This window comes from Oratosquilla oratoria, chromosome 12 (genome assembly GCF_046742065.1).
Source record: "Oratosquilla oratoria isolate Oo_2021 chromosome 12, ASM4674206v1, whole genome shotgun sequence".
NCBI classification, from domain to species: domain Eukaryota; kingdom Metazoa; phylum Arthropoda; class Malacostraca; order Stomatopoda; family Squillidae; genus Oratosquilla; species Oratosquilla oratoria.
The window spans coordinates 6,362,153-6,379,601 of NC_134788.1; the positions used below are offsets into that span (position 1 = coordinate 6,362,153).

Genomic DNA, 17,449 nt, shown 5'->3' on the forward strand with positions numbered 1-17,449 from the left:
GTCATCCTTATACTGTTGTGAGATGACAAAGCTCCATAACACCTTAATGTATCAGAATTCAATTGATCCAGTCTCATTTTACTCTGAGAGCAACAACTTTGTTAGGTGACCAGAAAACAAGCCATCCACAGAATTATCATTGGGATAAGTTGTGTAGTTTGTAATTTTGGTCTGAACAGTATTTCCCCAATTATAGGGTTGAATGGAGAAGGGTTGTGTATGGATGATGCTGTGATGCATGAAGGGGTGGGGGATGTGGGGTGAGGGAGTATGTATGAGAAATAAATTGATGCAGCCCAAATGACAAGACATCTTGTCATCGGAGTTTAATGGGTTAAGATACAGCACCCAAGTTCATTCACTCTTTCACAACACTCCAGCCTCCTTCCATCCTATCCTCAATCTGTCATCTTTCCTACCCAGGAGAGCATACCAATGCCTGCCTTCACACAGGTTTTGCAAGTTGGCAACACAGAAATAAACATTTTGCCCCAAATGCACCAGATTCATCGCATCTGGGAACACATCTCTCTCCAGAACTTAGTTTAGCCCCATATGTTCGTCCCATTATGTGACACAAGCTCCACCAACTATCTATACACCAAGAGTCTTTTTCCCCTTTATAAGAGAGGTAGCCAAGTCAAAAGACATGCACTGATTCTCATCCATTTCACTCCTCTACCACCCTACCCTCCTTTCCACCCCTCCATAGGGATGACAGGTCATCCCTGCATCCACAAACTACCCTAGGTCAAATGCAATGCAGCAAGACACAGTACATCCACATGCAGAAAAAGAGATACATACACCAAAGCTTTTCCCCCCTTACAAGGGAGGTAGCCAAAAAGAAAAAGGCATAAATCCATTCCCACCCATTCCATCCCTAGATACACTCCACTCCCCTCCACCCTCCCTCTTAGCACCTCCTGGATGATGGGTCATCCCTGCACCTTCTCCACTGCCCTGGGTCAGAGGCAGTGTCACAAGACACAGCACATCCACAGCAAGGCCGCTTCATTAGCCAGACTGAGAAATCTATAATATGACAAGTAAGAACTATACTGACACATTTACATTCATGCCACCATCTGGCTTTAAAACAATGTCAACACGGAAGAGAGCTGAAGAGAAGACATACAGATGCAAAGTATCCCAGATGCAGTCCCCACACACGACACCATATACAGTATTCAGGTCACTCAAGGAGATAGATTACATTGATTGATGAGATCTTTTGATTAAAGATGGCCTTTAAGAGGTTATGGGAACAAATTAGAGAAAACAACATCTCCAAAGGCTTTTCCCCTCTTACAAGGGAGGTAGCCAAAGTCAAAAGGCATAATTCCATTCCCACCTATTTCATCCCTACCCACTCCACTCCCATTCACCACCTCTCCCTCCCTCCCTCTTTTCTTGGCTCCTCCTGGATGACAGGTCATCCCTGCATCTCGCCCACTGCCCAGGGTCAGAGGCAATGCACCAAGACACAGAACATCTACAGCAAGGCCACTTCATTTAAATGGCAACCCTCTCTCTGTCCCCCTCATGCAGAAAGAGAGAAGATGGGAAGAAATCCCTTCTGGCTGTCAAAATATCATTCACATATAACTATTCCCTAACCCCCCTATCCCCCACCTGCTCCCTTCCATGCATCACAGTATCATCCATACACAACCATTCTCCACTCACTCATCACATCTTCTTTTTTCTCCCTTCCTCAACAGACCCCCTCTTGCTCAATGCCCCTTTTACCCCATCCATCCATCTCATCTGTGGTCACCCCCTCCTGTTCACTCCATCCACCTCTGCCTTCCACACTTCCTAATCTTTTTTTCACTCATTCTTTCCATGTGTCCAAACCATCCCAATACTCTTTCATCAACCCTATCTCCCGACTCCTTTTCCACCCCCGCTCTCCTCTTCACCTTCTTGTTTCTCACTCTATCCAGCCTAGTAACCTCTACCATACTTCTCAGACATTTCATCTCAAACACATTTAATATCTTCCTCATTTATATTCAATGTTTCTGCCCCATATAATGCTGTTGGCACAATCACTCCTTCATACAATCTCATCTTAGCATCCATTCCCAAATGTCTATTTCTCATTACACTTTTAAATCCCCAAGGCATTTACTTGTTTCTCTCAATCTACATTCTACCTCCACCTCCATTCCTTCCTTTCCCACCACATGTGCCCTAAAGTATCTAAAGCTATCCACTTCCTCTAGTCTCTCTTCCTTAACCACTTCCATACGGTGATGCCTACGTAGGCAGCATGAGGAGCAAGTGGTACTCGATGATGCCGACGTCGGCATCTTGATTATATTTATTATAGTCGTACCTACGTAACCTCCATTCTCTCTAAACTGGCTTCATCATATTTTCTATTGTTATCAAAATACATGGGTGAAAGAGAACGAACGATTGAGCACTGACTTATTTTCTATAATGCGATTATTGTGACGCAACATCGCACGTCAGGCAGCTAATGCTGCCAAGCGTGCGATGTGCCCCGGAGTGAAGAGGTTAATACATTTTCAATTTGCTGCCACCTTTCCCCTTGTACATCTCATCACCTTACTTTTACCCACACTTATTTTCAACTTCCTCCTTTCGCACACCTTAAACTCCATCATTAACTTCCTTAATCCCTTCTCTGATCCTGCTACACATGCAATATCAGCAGCAAACAACTGGCTTATCTCCCACCCCCCCTTTTTTTTTTTTTTTTTTCATCTCCAATCCCTGGCCCACCCATTACCCTTGCATTTACTTCCTGCACCACCCTATCTATGTACATGTTAAACAGCCATAGCAACATGACACATCCCTGGCAGTCCCACCTTTACCTCAAACCACTTGCTCTCTCCATTTCTAATCCTTACATAGGCTCTACTACTCTCGTAGAAACTCTTGACTGTTCTTAACAGCTTTCCTCCTACTCCATAAATCTGCAAAACCTCCTACAGTGCCTTCCTGTCTACCCTATCATAAGTTCTTTTCCAAGTCTATAAAGGCCCAAAAACATCCCTACCTTTTCCTAAAGCTTTCTCACAAAAACCTAAATACAATAATAGGAAATCATGGATATAAAGTTGGAATTGTACATGAATTTGAGGCTACATATGGTAAATTGGAGAGTAGGAGACAGGATCCAATGAGCGCTGTACACTGCCCTAAACTAGTCTTACCAGAAAATGCAATATCTCTTTTATGAGTGAATTGTGGGCCAACCCAGTGGCTGCTACCAATTACCTCAGAAATGTGACTCTCCTGCAAGAGGGACCTCGAGCAAATGACTGACTGATCACTTGCAAGAAGGTGACACTAACCACTACCTTCAGTCACTTTCATTTCATAAACACAGAAAAGGACTAGGCACAAATGCAGTGTACACACCTCGTGGCGTTGCAATTAGAGTTCTCACCTGCCACTACGGCAGTCCGGGTTTAACTCCCGCATAGGGATGAAATAATTTCAGTATCGCTGAACTGCGGGGTGTTACTCCAACTCTCGTGGGCAGGGAGTTGGGGGTGTGTGTGCATGTAAGGTCACAGTGGTACCCATAGATCGGTCATACGAAATATGAGCTCTCGTCCAGGAGGTTAATAACTGCCGATCATGAGTCCAACACATGACCCAAGACCATGGTGAATCACAGATGCAATCCCACCACACAGAAAACACCAAACTTAATTTTACATTGCCCTACTCTAGCCTTACCAAGACAACAACACAATATCTCTTCAGCAGTGGCTGTTGTTGGCTCCCTATAAGAGAGACCTGGGACAATGGATTGACTGACTCTCTTTTACCACCTCTTCGTTAAAATATTGTCCCCAGAAAAATGAGTGAAATAATAATTATAATAATAATAATACAATAAACCATACTGACAGCATATAATAGATATATTAAAACAAATTTGTCTCCATCAAAATATCAATATTCAAAACTTAAATCATGGTCATTCTTTATGTTCACCTATATAAAAATGTAATTTTATCTATTTTTCTCATAACGTTGATAACTTGCAGGTCTTCGATGACTACGAGGCCCTCTGGTTCAAGGTGACCATCGTTTTCCTCGTCGAGCTTCTCTTTGTCCTTGGCCTGTGTGCACTCATCGGATACTATGCATTCCTCCACCCTGAATGCAGGAACCAGCGGCCACGTACCCAATATCAAACAGAGCCCATAAATTTTCCCACAACCACTCTTTGACCACTGGTGTCAATATCAAAAGAACAGGTCTTAAATCATCTTCATGCATCTCGAGAATAATCACAAGTCATTATGAGGCTTGGCAAACTATGACAAAGTTCAACAGCTCTCCTAATGCAGCAGAAATGACCAACAATATTTATATAGACACTAGGATTAAGCGAGTAAGAATGTATTCAAACTGTTTTGTTAAATCAAGTTCTACCTCCCATTGCTATGGCTGTTTCTTTATCTGACATCAGGTTGGTATTGTTTGGACTGCTTCTTTCTTTGACAAAAACAAAACAAAAAGATTCAACAGAAGTATTCCCTCATACTTAACCCATTGAACTCCGATGACAAGATGTCTTGTCATTTGGTCAAATAAAACAAAAAATCATAAAACACCAAAATGTTTGATCAAACATTTTGGTGTTTTATGATTTTTTGTTTTATTTGACCAAATGACAAGACATCTTGTCATCGGAGTTCAATGGGTTAATAAATATGATGTGCAAATACAATGCTAAACATACTTTTCAAACTGGCCATACGTCCTTGAGGACTAATGTTATATTGCTAACAGGCCTCAACCTAAACCTCGCAAAGTGTTTCAGTTGTGTAATAATGAATCTTTTTGGATTCAGTCAGCAGCATTAATATGTTACAGTAGTAGACGATTTTTATCATCCAATCAATCTGCTGTCATGGCTACTATACTCTTGTATGAGACCAACAGCTAATCATGGCCACCAGTTTGGTCCACAAGCCATCTGATGAAGACACCCTGTACTGATGTATGTAGGAAGTGACTGTGTTTTGCTGCATTGCTTCTGACCCAGGCAGTGGGCAGGATGCACGGATGACCCTTCATCCTTGAGGAGCTAAGATGAGAGGGAGGGAAGGGTGGTGGATGGGAGTGGAATGGGTGGGCGTGAATGCATGTCTTTGACTTGGCTACCCCCCTTATAAGGGGGAAGAAATTCTTGGTATACCAATACATACATAGGAAGTGAGTAACAAGCAGTGTATACTCATATCTTGATTTAATGAATAAAAGGGTGGTTAACCCATTAAACTCCGATGACAAGATTCTTGTCATTTGGTCAAATAAAACAAAAAATCATAAAACACCAAAATGTTTCATCAAACACCAGAAAAATATGACGTCAGTCCTCGCTTCGCAAAGCAAAGCGAGGACTGATGTCATATTTTTCTGGTGTTTGATCAAACATTTTGGTGTTTTATGATTTTTTGTTTTATTTGACCAAATGACAAGAATCTTGTCATCGGAGTTTAATGGGTTAATATCCATCTGATAAATATAAATTTACTGCAATGTAATATCTGGGGAATGTACTGGAGGACTGAAGGATGGTTTTACACACATACACACATATACTAAGGGCTTTTTAACCCTTACAAGGGAGGTAGCCAAAGTCAAAAGGCATAGATCCATTCCCACCTATTTCATCCCCACCCACTCCACTCCCATTCACCATCCTCCCCTCTGTTTTTGTCTTGGCTCCTCCTGGATGATGGGTCACCCCTACATCTCACCCACTGCCCTGGGTCAGAAGCAATACAACAAGACACAGCACATCCACAGCAAGGCCGCTTCTTTCATTCAGCATTCTCCATCCCCTCATGTAGAATAAGAGAAAATGGGGAAGAAATCCCTTCTGGCTGTATCAAAACATCATTCACACATAACCACTCCCTAACCCCCCTATCCCCCACCCACTCCCTTCCATGCATCACAGTATCATCCATACACAACCATTCTCCATTCACTCATATCTTCTGTTTTCTCCCTTCCTCAACAGACCTCCTCTTGCTCAATTCCCCTTTTACCCCATCCATCCATCTCATCCTTGGTCACCCCCTCATGTTCATTCCACCCACCTTTGCCTTCCACACTTCCCTTACTAATCTTTCTTCACTCATTCTTTCCATGTGTCCAAACCATCCCAATATTCTTTCATCAACCTCATCTCCCAATGCCTTTTCAACCCGCACTCACCTCCTCACCTCCTTGTTTCTTACTCCATCCAGCCTAGTATCCCCTACCATATTTTTCAGACATCTCATCTCAAATACATTTAATCTCCTCTTCACTTATGTTCCATGTTTCTGTCCCATACAGTGCTGTCAGTAGAATCAGCCCTTTATACAATCTCATCTAAACATCTATTCCCAAATGTCTATTTCTCATTACACTTAATCCCCCAATATATTCACTTCTCTCAATCTACATTCTACCTCCACTCCTCCCTTTCCTGCCACATATGCCCCTAAATATCCATCTCCTCCAGTCTCTCTCCCTTAATACTCACTTCCAATTTGTTGCCATCCTTTCCCCATGTACATCTCATCACTTTACTTTTACCCACATTTATCTTCAACTTCCATCTTTCACACATCTTCCCAAACTCCATTACTAACTTCCTCAATCCCTCCTCTGATCTTGTTACAAGTGCAGTGTCGTCAGCAAAAAAAAAAAAAAAAAATGGTTTATCTCCAATTTTTCTCCATTATCTTTAACCATCTCCAATCCCATCCCTTGCACTTACCTCCTGCACCACCTTATCCACATACACATTGAACAGCCTTGACAACATGACACATCCCTGGCGAAGTCCCACCTTTACCTCAAATAACTCACTCTCTCCATTTTTAATTCTATCACAGGCTTTATTACTCTCATAAAAACTCTGAACTGCTCAAAACAGTTTTCTTCCTATCCCATATATCTGCAATACCTCCCACAGTGCCTCCTTCCTGTCTACCCTATCATAAACCTTTTCCGAATCCATAAAGGCACAAAAAACATCCTTACCTTTTCCTAAAAATTTCTCGCATTGTCTTACCACAAAAATCTGATCTACACAACTCCTACCTTTCCTAAAATCACACTGTTCCTCACCAATTTCTTCCTCTGTTACTCTCCTAATCATCTCAATCAAAACCCTCCCATAAGCCTTCCCAACTACACTCAACAAATTGATCCCTCTGAAAATACTACACCCATACTTGTCCTCTTTCTCCTTGTAAAGTTGAGCTTTACAGGCAACTCCAGTCCTTCAGCACTCTACCCTCTTTTAGACAAACATTAAACAACTTCACCAACCAGTCCACCATCACTGTACCTACCTATTTTAGACACTCTGCATGACACCCATCCAACCCAGATGCCTTGCATGCTCTCATCATTTCAAAAACTGCTTTCACCTCATCTTTTCTTATTTCTCCGCATTTTCCTTATTCATCACTGTCCTTTTCTTAGCTCCTCCCACTGCAACTACCTTTCCCTCCTCCTTTACATTTAGCAACTCCCTAAAATACTCTGCCCATCTTACTCTTACTGCTGCCTCTTCCATGATCATCTCTCCATCTACACTTTTCAGCTTTTCTTCTCTCCTTGATTTGCTTCTTCTTCCTCTTAATTTCCTTCCAAAACATCTTTTTCTTACTTTCAAAAATTTCTGTCATACTCTTACCCCATTTCACATCTGCTCTCCTTTTTGCCTCCTTTATCTTATGTCTTATTTTTATTTTTTCTTTGTACCTCTCATATTGTACCTCATCCTATTTTGCAACCAATCTGTGAATGCTCATTTCTTCTCTTCCACAACCTTCTTTGCTTCATCATCCCACCACTCACTACCCTTCCTTCTATTTCCTCCCATCCTCCTTGTTCCACACACCATCTCTGCACACCATGCAACTCCCTCCTTGAAACATCCCTATTCTTCCTCCATCCTTCACTTCTCCCACTCTTCTCTCAGCTTCTTGTACTCCTTCTCCTTTTTTCTCATTTAAGCAGTTTACTCTAAGCACCTCACTACCTTCTGTCATTTTTCTCCTTCTCCATCTATTCTCCACTCTCAACTTACTTTCCACCAAAAAATTATCTGATATTCCACCACTCTCCCCATAGAACATGTACATCCAAAACTCTTCCTACTTTTCTCCTGGGTACCATTATATAGTCTATTAAAAACCTATCTACCACCCTCCACTCCACCTTCCTCTCCCATGTGCACTTATTCTCAATTCTTTTCCTTAACACTGTGTTAGCTATCATCAATTCTCTTTCTAGACACATCACCATCAACTCTCCACTACAATATTTTACTGGCACTCCACACTTCCCAACCACTCCATCTATTGGTTCATCCACTCTAGCATTGAGATCTCCCAATACCAACATTTACATTTCTACCTAAACTGTCTGTACACCGATCTCCCAATACCAACATTTACATTTCTACCTAAACTTTCTGTACACTCATTTAAATCTATCCAAAAGCCTCCATTTCCTCTACACCTTTCTCACTACCAGGCCCATATGCACTTACAAAAATCCACATCTCCCTTCCCAGTTTTACCTTCATCCACATTAACCTTGAAGAAACCTCCTTACACTCCACCACACACTTTCCTATTTTCTTACTAATATAGCCACCCCTTCTCTCCCTCCTCTCTTCACTCCTGACATCCTCCCCTCTTCACTCCCAACACCCTACCCACTACACTCCCAAACTCAAACTTACCCCTCCCTTTCAACAAATCATAGAGAAAGAAAGGGGGTTGGAGGGAGAGGGGTTGAAGGAAAGGGGGAGGGAGGCACACATGGAGATATGGCCTTCAAAATAAAATACACTGGGGTCTTGAAGTTCAACAGGGTTAGGGCAGTTTTTCAAGGCATCAAAACATAGTTTTTTTGAAGTGCAACTCACCTTCATTTTAGCAGACAAACAGTCTGTTTAGCTAGAGGTGGTGATTCGCATTTCAAAAAATAGCGTTTTGACATCTTAAAAATTGCCATAACCCTGTCAAATTTCTAGGCCCCAATGTACAGTAATATTCCACTGTCATCAATTAATTCTAAATGTTGTGACATAACTTGATATATAATGTAAATTGGACACTAGTAAAAACACCATAAAACTAGAGTAAATAAGTCATGAAATTACATCTCTACATTTTTCAAAGGACAATCAAAAAATATTTCAGTCATATATATTCTTGAAGAAAAAATAAAAAAAAATAAAAATAAAAAATAAATAAAAATATAAAATAAAAAGACAAATAAAATAAATAATGTTACACATATACAATTTACTTTGTGAATATTCTCATATTTCTAATGAATTTTCAGCTACATATTTGAGGTGTTGTTTACATTTTTTTATGTATATACCTATTGCCTCTAGTTCTTTTAAGTGGAGAACCCACAGCCCAAAAGTGGATGGCAATGGTCCTTGGGCCCTCACAAAGGTCTCTCTAGGAAGAAATTTCAGTGAAGTCTATGTTGTGTTAGTGTGGGACTGTGTCCATGTCACCGGGTGAAAGTGGTTGGGGAAGGGGAGCAGATACTGGTTGTCAGCTCTCCATGTGTTGAAAAAGTCTAAGAAATACCAAGCTGACAGAGAGAGATCTTGGCCCCAGTCTGCAGACTGAACATCATCCCCCTCAGGGCTGTTTCTCCTGATGGAGATGAAGGGATTGACAAGTTTTGTAACTGGGTGGCTTTGTTATCTATTTTGCAGGACCACTACATGCAGGTACCCATTGTTGGTACTCTTGATGTGTATATTTTACTGTATATAATTTTTAATATTCTCAATTTTTGTACATACATATTTCAAATATATTTTTAATGAAAATTCTATTTATTTCACACCCCTTTATCAAAATGAAGGTGACATTGCTGGGTGACACAAGGTTGTAATGGTGTTCATTGAAATGAAATTTAAGTGGAGTTGTCAGAAATTACATAGACTAGAACTTGTTAACAGTGGAGATGAAGCAGGTTATGATGGAATTAGAGATATTTAGAGAGAGAAATTCCAAACAAGAGAGGAGATTTTCAGAACTACATAAGCTGGGCTTTTTGATAAAATAAAGTGAATTCAGGAAAGATAAATTGAGCAAATGAGGAGCAACAATGAAAAATCAAATGAAGCTAAGTAAAGACAGACAATGACAGTACAGCAAAGTTGAATGAAATGAATATTACAGGGAACAATTACAACTAACAACCACATAACCATGAATCAAGGAAATATTCATCAGTCACCTTGACACGAAAGGCACACAAACACTTACCGCAGCCTCCACAAACACAGCACACCCAGTACACTACATGCCAAGAATCATCAATACAGCACCCAAATACCTATATCACACACAAATACTCTCTCCCTCCACAACCACCAGACACCTGCCTCCAGAAGCATATCCATAATCATATTGCTCACTGCTCCATCAACAAACTGAAAGACAACACACAGCTGCATGCCTGACACCCTAATATTCATCCCTCTGAGTCCTCTCTCCCTGAGAGGACAGAATCTACCTGGTCAGGCTGCAGTGTGGACACCATCCTGTCCTTCTAAGTTACCAGAGGAGGCTGGATGACTGCATCACAGATAATTCTCCAGGATGTAACACTTCACTCCATTCTATACATGTTATGGAAGAATGCATTGTATACAATTATGCATGCCAGTAATACATATACCCTGTAAGGGACAGTCTAGGGAATGACAACAACAACTACAACAAACACAACAGTCAAACTGAATGGTAAACTTCTTCCACTGGGCAAAAACTAAATTCCTGAGCCTCACTTTTGATGCACATGTACACTTCAGACCATACATTAAAGACCTAACAAAGAAATTTAACAAGAAACTTAACATACTAAGACCAGTAATAAGCATTGCTTTTGATCAGCAGAATGGAATGCTAATCACAGTGAGGTATACCAGTGACTTTTGTCTCTGGGGCTGGGAAAATTCTGTTGGACAAATGTGCAAATTAAGCGCATTTAGTGCCCATCATGAGCATGAAGCACCAAGTCCTTGCAGCCAGGGTCCATAGCCTTTAACCACGTCGGTACGATGACGCCCACATACGTGTCATGAGGTGTGAGTGGGTACATGAGGTTGCTGGCGTCAGCGTCTTGATTATACATATATATATTTTGTAGTTGTACACGACATGGATGAAAGTGTAGAATGTTACATGAACTACTAAAGAGAGTAAGTACGGAAAAAGATTGTGAATCGCTACAGAGAGATCTCATCAAGGTCTGGGAATGGAGTCAGAAGTGGGAAGTGGACTTCAACATTAAGAAATGTAGTATAAAGGAATTTGGAAAAAGAAAAAAAAGAATATCAGGATAATATAAAATTGGTGCAAAAAGAAGTAAAGAAAGTTGGTTCCAAAAAGGACCTAGGAGTAATCATCACCAACTACATGTCCCCAGACAAACAAAATAGTTGGAGAAACCTACAATTGGTTAAGATCAATAAATGTGGCTTTTAATTACTTGGGTGAGGAAATGGTAAAGAAAATACTAGTCACACTGATAAGACTAAGAGTGGAGTATGCAGCAACACTATGGACACCCAGTACAAAAATGAATATAAGGAAAATAGAAAGAATCCAAAGAGTAATGACAAATATGGCCCCAACACTTTCAAAACTGACATATGAGCAAAGATTGTCTAAACTGGAATTACCAACCCTGTGGTGGGGGAAAAGAATACTGCCACCAAGTATTTCCACTTGGATCGTAAGAGGCAAGAAGAAAGGGACGGGGAGTGGGACTAGGCATCCTTCTCCTTGTAGCCCCACAGGGGACATTCCTAAAAGAAAAAGTAAAGGCATAAGAGGGTATGGGAGTTTTCCGACCAGCACCCTAAGGTTTGGGTCTTTTAATGTGCGTGGATGTGGTACAGATGAGAGTAAAAGGGAAGAGATAGGTGGTATGTTTGTGAGAAGAAAGATGGATGTGTTGGCTTTGAGTGAAACTAAGTTGAAAGGGAAGGGTGAGTGTAAGTTTGGGAGTGTAAGTGGGAGGTTATCAGGAGTGAAGAGAGGGCGAGGGAGGGAAGGGGTGGCTATTCTGGTAAGTGAAGAGATAGGTAAACGTGTAGTGGAGTGGAAGGAGGTTTCCTCAAGGATAATGTGGATGAAGGTGAAACTGGGAAAGGAGATGTGGGTCTTTGTATGTGCATATGGGCCTGGCAGTGAGAAGAGTGTAGAAGAAAGGGAGGCTTTTTGGATAGATTTAACCCCTTCCATACGGTGCCGCACACGTAGGCGTCATGAGGAGCAAGTGGATTCGCGACGCTGCCATATCGGCGTCTTGATTATATTTATTGTAGTCGCCCCTGTGTTTTTACATTCTCCTAAATGTGCCCTGAATCCCATTCTCTGTGGTTTTCAAAATTCGCGGGTGAAAGAGAGAACGATCGATATAAGCGGTGACTATATTTTATGATGCGAGTATTATTACGACATGTCGTACTGCTGGCATTGGCTGCTGCCCGCGAGATTTAAGTCCTGTAGTGAAGTGGTTAAATGAGTGCATAGAGGATTTAGGGAGAAATGTCAATGTAATAGTGCTGGGAGGCCTTAATGCTAGGGTAGGAAATGATCTAATTGATGGAGTGGTTGGGAAATGTGGAGTTCCAGGAAAGAATCGTAGTGGAGAGTTGATGGTGGAAATGTGTCTAGAGAGTTGATGATAGCAAATACAGTGTTTTGGAAGAAAGTCAAACATAAGTAGACATGGGAGAGGGTGGTGGATGGAAGGGTGGTAGATAGAGCGTTGATAGATTATGTAGTGGTAAATAGGATTATGATAGGAAGAGTTAAGGATGTACATGTGCTAAGGGGAGAGGGTGGGGGAATATTAGATTATTTTTTGGTGGAAGGTAAGTTGAGAGTGGAGGATAGATGGAGAAAGAGGAAAGGGACAAAAGATAGGGAGGTGCTTAGAGTGAACTCTTTAAATGTAAAGGAAAAGGAGAAGGAGTACAAGAAGAAGCTGAAGGAGTGGGAGGGAGTGAAGGATAGAGTAGAGCTTGGTGTGGAGGAGGAATATGGATGGTTCAAGGAGGGAGTCACAAAGTGTGCAAGGATGGTGTGTGGAACAAGAAGGAGAGGAGGAAATAGAAGGAAGGGTAGTGAATGGTGGGATGAAGAAACAAAGAAGGTTGTAGATGAGAAGAAGCGAGCTTTCACAGATTGGTTACAAAATAGGATGAGGGAGTCATATGAGAGGTACAAAGAAAAAGAAAAGAGAAATAAAGCAAAAGGTAAAGGAGGCAAAGAGGAGAGCAGATGTGAGGTGGGGTAAGAGTATGACAGAAACTTTTGAAAGTAATAAAAAGATGTTTTGGAAAGAAATTAAGAGAGGAAGAGGAGGCGAATCAAGTAGAGAAGAAAAGGTATAAGGTGCAGATGGAGAGATGATAATGGAAGAGAAGGCAGTAATGGGAAGATGGGCAGAATATCTTAGGGAGTTGCTAAATGTGAAGGAGGATAGGGAGGGAAAGTTAGTTGCAGTGGGAAATGCTAAGAAAATGAGAGTGATGAGTGAGGAGAATGGAGGAGAAATAAGGAAGGATGAAGTGAAGGCAGTTGTTAAGATTATGAAAGCAGGTAAGGCACCTGGTCTGGATGGATGCCATGCAGAATGTCTAAAAAAAGGAGGTACAGTGATGGTGGACTGGTTGGTGAGGTTATTTAATGTTTGCTGGAGAGAGGGTAGAGTGCCAGAGGACTGGAGGAGTGCCTGTATAGTTCCACTTTACAAGGGAAAAGGGGACAAGTGTGAATGCAGTAGTTTCAGAGGGATTAGCTTGTTAACCCCTTCCATACGGTGCCGCACACGTAGGCGTCATGGACTTAGACTCTCGGTGGCAGCAGCCAATGCCAGCCGTACGACGTGTCGTAATAATACTCGCATCATAAAATATAGTCACCGCTTATATCGATCGTTCTCTCTTCACCCGTGAATTTTGATAACCATAGAAAATGCGATTACAAAAGAATTAGAAAGAATGTCATTATGGAGGGGCGACTACAATAAATATAATCAAGACGCCGATATGGCAGCCTCGCGAATACACTCGCTCCCCATGACGCCTACTTGTGCGGCACCGTATGGAAGGGGTTAAGTGTAGTTGGGAAGGCTTATGGGAGGATCTTGATTGAGAGGATTAGGAGAGGAACAGAGGGAGTAATTGGTGAGGAACAGTGTGGATTTAGGACAGGTAGAGGTTGCATAGATCAGATCTTTGTGGTAAGACATATATGTGAGAAAGCTATAGGAAAGGGGAAGGATGTTTTTTGGGCTTTTATGGATCTGGAAAAGGCTTACGATAGGGTAGACAGAAAGGCACTGTGGGAGGTTATGCAGATATATGGGATAGGAGGAAAGCTTCTAGAAGCTGTCAAGAGTTTTTATGAGAGTAGTAGAGCTTGTGTCAGGATTAGAAATGGAGAGAGTGAGTGGTTCGAGGTAAAGGTGGGACTTCGTCAAGGATGTGTTATGTCACCCTGGCTGTTCAACTTATACATGGATGGGGTAGTGCGAGAGGTAAATGCAAGGGTAGTGGGTCAGGGATTGGAGATGGTTAAAGAAAATGGAGAAAAGTGGGAGGTGAGCTGCGCTTGTGGCAGGATCGGAGGAGGGACTAAGGAAGTTGGTGACAGAGTTTGGGAGAGTATGTGATAGAAGAAAGCTAAAGATAAATGTGGGTAAAAGTAAGGTGATGAGATGTACAAGGGGTGAAAGTGGCAGTAGACTGAAAGTGAGCATTAAGGGAGAGTGACTGGAGGAAGTGGATAGTTTTAGATACTTGGGTGCAAATGTGGCAGGAAAAGGTGGAGTGAGGGTGGAGGTAGAATGTAGATTGAGAGAAGTAAATGCCTTGGTGGATTAAAGAGTGTAATGAGGAATAGACATTTGGGAATGGATGCTAAGAGGAGACTGTATGAAGGAGTGATTGTGCCAACAGCACTGTATGGGGCAGAAACATGGAACATAAGAGAGGAAGAGAGAAGGAGTTTGAATGTGTTTGAGATGAAGTGTCTGAGAAGTATGATGGGGGTTACTAGGCTAGATAGAGTGAGAAATGAGGAGGTGAGGAGAAGAACGGGGGTGGAAAGGGAGTTGGGAGATAGGGTTGATGAAAGAGTATTAGGATGGTTTGGACACATGGAAAGAATGAGTGAAGAAAGACTAGTAAAAGAGGTATGGAAGGCAGATGTGGAGGGAGTGAACATGAGGGGACGTCCTAGGATGAGATGAGATGGATGGATGGGGTGAAGGGGGCTTTGGGGAAGAGGGGAAGAGGGGAATGTCTGTTGAGGAAGGACGGGAGAAGACAGAAGACAGGGGTCAATGGAGAATGGTTGTGTATGGATGATGTTGTGATGCATGAGGTGGAATGGGTGGGGGGATGTGGGGTGAGGTATTATGTGTGAGCAAAATTTGACGCAGACCGAAGGGATTTCTCCCTGTTTTCTCCTTTTATGCATGGGGGGACGGAGAGAGGGGGTCGCCGATTTAATGAAGCGGCCTTGCTGTGGATATGCTGTGTCTTGCGACACTGCTTCTGACCCAGGGCAGTGGACAAGGTGCAGGGATGACCCGTCATTCAGGAGGTGCTAAGATAAGAGGGAGGGTGGAGGGGTGTGGAGTGTATTCAGGGATGGAATGGGTGGGAATGATTTTATGCCTTTTCCTTTTTGGCTAACTCCCTTGTAAGGGGGAAAATGCCTTGGTATATGTATGTATGTATGTACCAACCCTGGAACAAATAAGAGGAAGAGGTGATCTGTTGGCCATAAATGGAATTATGAATGGCATGGAAGTCCTTGATAGATATTTATTAAATTGGGATAGAAGAAAACAAGGGGACAAAAATAAACTCAAAAAGGAGAGTTATAGAAGAGATCTGAGGGGGGGGGGGATCCATACAGAGTGGTGGATGTCTGGAACAAATTGGATGAAACACTAGTGTGTGCAAACACCATACATGAATTTAGGAACAAACTAGATGTTGCAAGATACAAAGGTGGGGCACCAGAAAAGTCGGAGAAACTTTCAATTTATTAAGATCAATGAAAGTGGCCTTTGACTACATGGATGAAGAAATGGTAAAGAAAATATCAGTTACATTGATAAGACCAAGATTGGAGTATGCTGTGACGCTATGGACACCTAGTACTAAAAAGAACAAAGAAATTAGAAAGAATTCAAAGAGCAACAACAAAGACGGCACCAACCCTCTCTAAATTTACATACAAACAAAGATTGGACAAACTTGAACTACCAACCCTGGAACAAAGAAGAGAAAGAGGAGATCTACTAACCAGCTACAGAATTACGAAAGGGATGGAAGTCCTTGATAGAGATGATTTACTAAAGTGGGATAAAAGAAAAACAAGAGGACATGAAAAGAAACTTAAAAAGAATAGTTACAGAAGAGATCTGAAAAAGAATAGCTTCTCACACAGAGTGATAGATATCTGGAACAAACTGAATGAAGAAACAGTGAGTGCAAAAACTATACAAGAATTTAAGATCAAACTGGATGCTGAAAGATACAAAAGTGGGTCACTACGAACATTGCTCTCTTCCCATAAAATACAACTAGGTAAATACAAGCATAGCTCCCTTTCCCACAGAATACAATTAGGTAAATTGGCCTGGCACTGGATACCAATCAGTCAATTAATCCACTGCCACAGGTCTCTCTTGCAGCAGACCCACAGCCACCAGACTGACCCAAAGGGCGTTCAGGGAAGAAATAATGAGTTGTTGTCTGGGAACAGCTAGTGTGGGACAGTGTAAGATGAGGTATTTTACCTAGTTGTATTTTGCAGGAAGGGGAGCTATGCTTGTGGTGTCCCGCCTTTGTATCTTGCAGTGTCTAGTTTGCTCTTAAACTCATGAATGGTTTTTGCACACACTATTTCATTGTCCAGTTTGTTCCAAGTGTCCACCACTCTATGTGGAAAACTGTTTTTCTTCAGATCTCTTTTGTAGCTATGTTTTTTTATTTTCTTTCCATGTCCCCTTGTATTTCTCTTATTCCAATTTAGTAAGTCCTCTCTATTCTGAAGATGATTAGTAGGTCACCCCTCTCTCTCTTTTTAGCTCCAGAGTCGGTAACTCCAGTTTAGCCAATCTCTCCTCATATGACAAGTTTGAAAGTGCAGATGCCATTTTTGTTGCTGCTCTCTGGATTCTTTCTATTTTCTTTATATTCTTTTTGGTACTGGGTGATCACAATGTCACCGTATATTCTAGTCTAGGCCTTATCAATGTGACCAATATTCTTTTTTAATCATTTCTTCGTACAAATATGTAAATGCCACTTTTATTGATCTTAGCAAGTTGTAGGATTCTCCGACAATTTTGTTTATTT

At 41.6% G+C, this 17,449-nt stretch overlaps 2 protein-coding genes and 1 long non-coding RNA gene across 7 annotated transcripts in view; 1 reads left to right on the forward strand and 2 right to left on the reverse strand.

The window, feature by feature from the left end:
• Window positions 1–4,441, forward strand: part of LOC143030924 (XK-related protein 6-like) — a 52,139-nt gene extending 47,698 nt beyond the window's left edge. For all 3 annotated transcript variants that reach the window (XM_076194187.1, XM_076194189.1, XM_076194188.1), the window contains exon 9: window positions 4,041–4,441. In XM_076194187.1, the coding sequence (XP_076050302.1) occupies window positions 4,041–4,226 (186 nt within the window). In that variant the 3' untranslated portion in view covers window positions 4,227–4,441. The remainder of the gene's footprint in view (window positions 1–4,040) is intronic.
• Window positions 1–17,449, reverse strand: part of LOC143030923 (uncharacterized) — a 311,312-nt gene that overhangs the window by 205,417 nt on the left and 88,446 nt on the right. The window lies entirely within an intron of this gene.
• On the reverse strand, window positions 6,255–9,872 carry LOC143030926 (uncharacterized). The gene is made up of 2 exons (XR_012966951.1): window positions 8,480–9,872; window positions 6,255–8,430 (listed from the first exon to the last, which is right to left on the reverse strand). It is a non-coding gene; the product is annotated as an uncharacterized LOC143030926 (long non-coding RNA).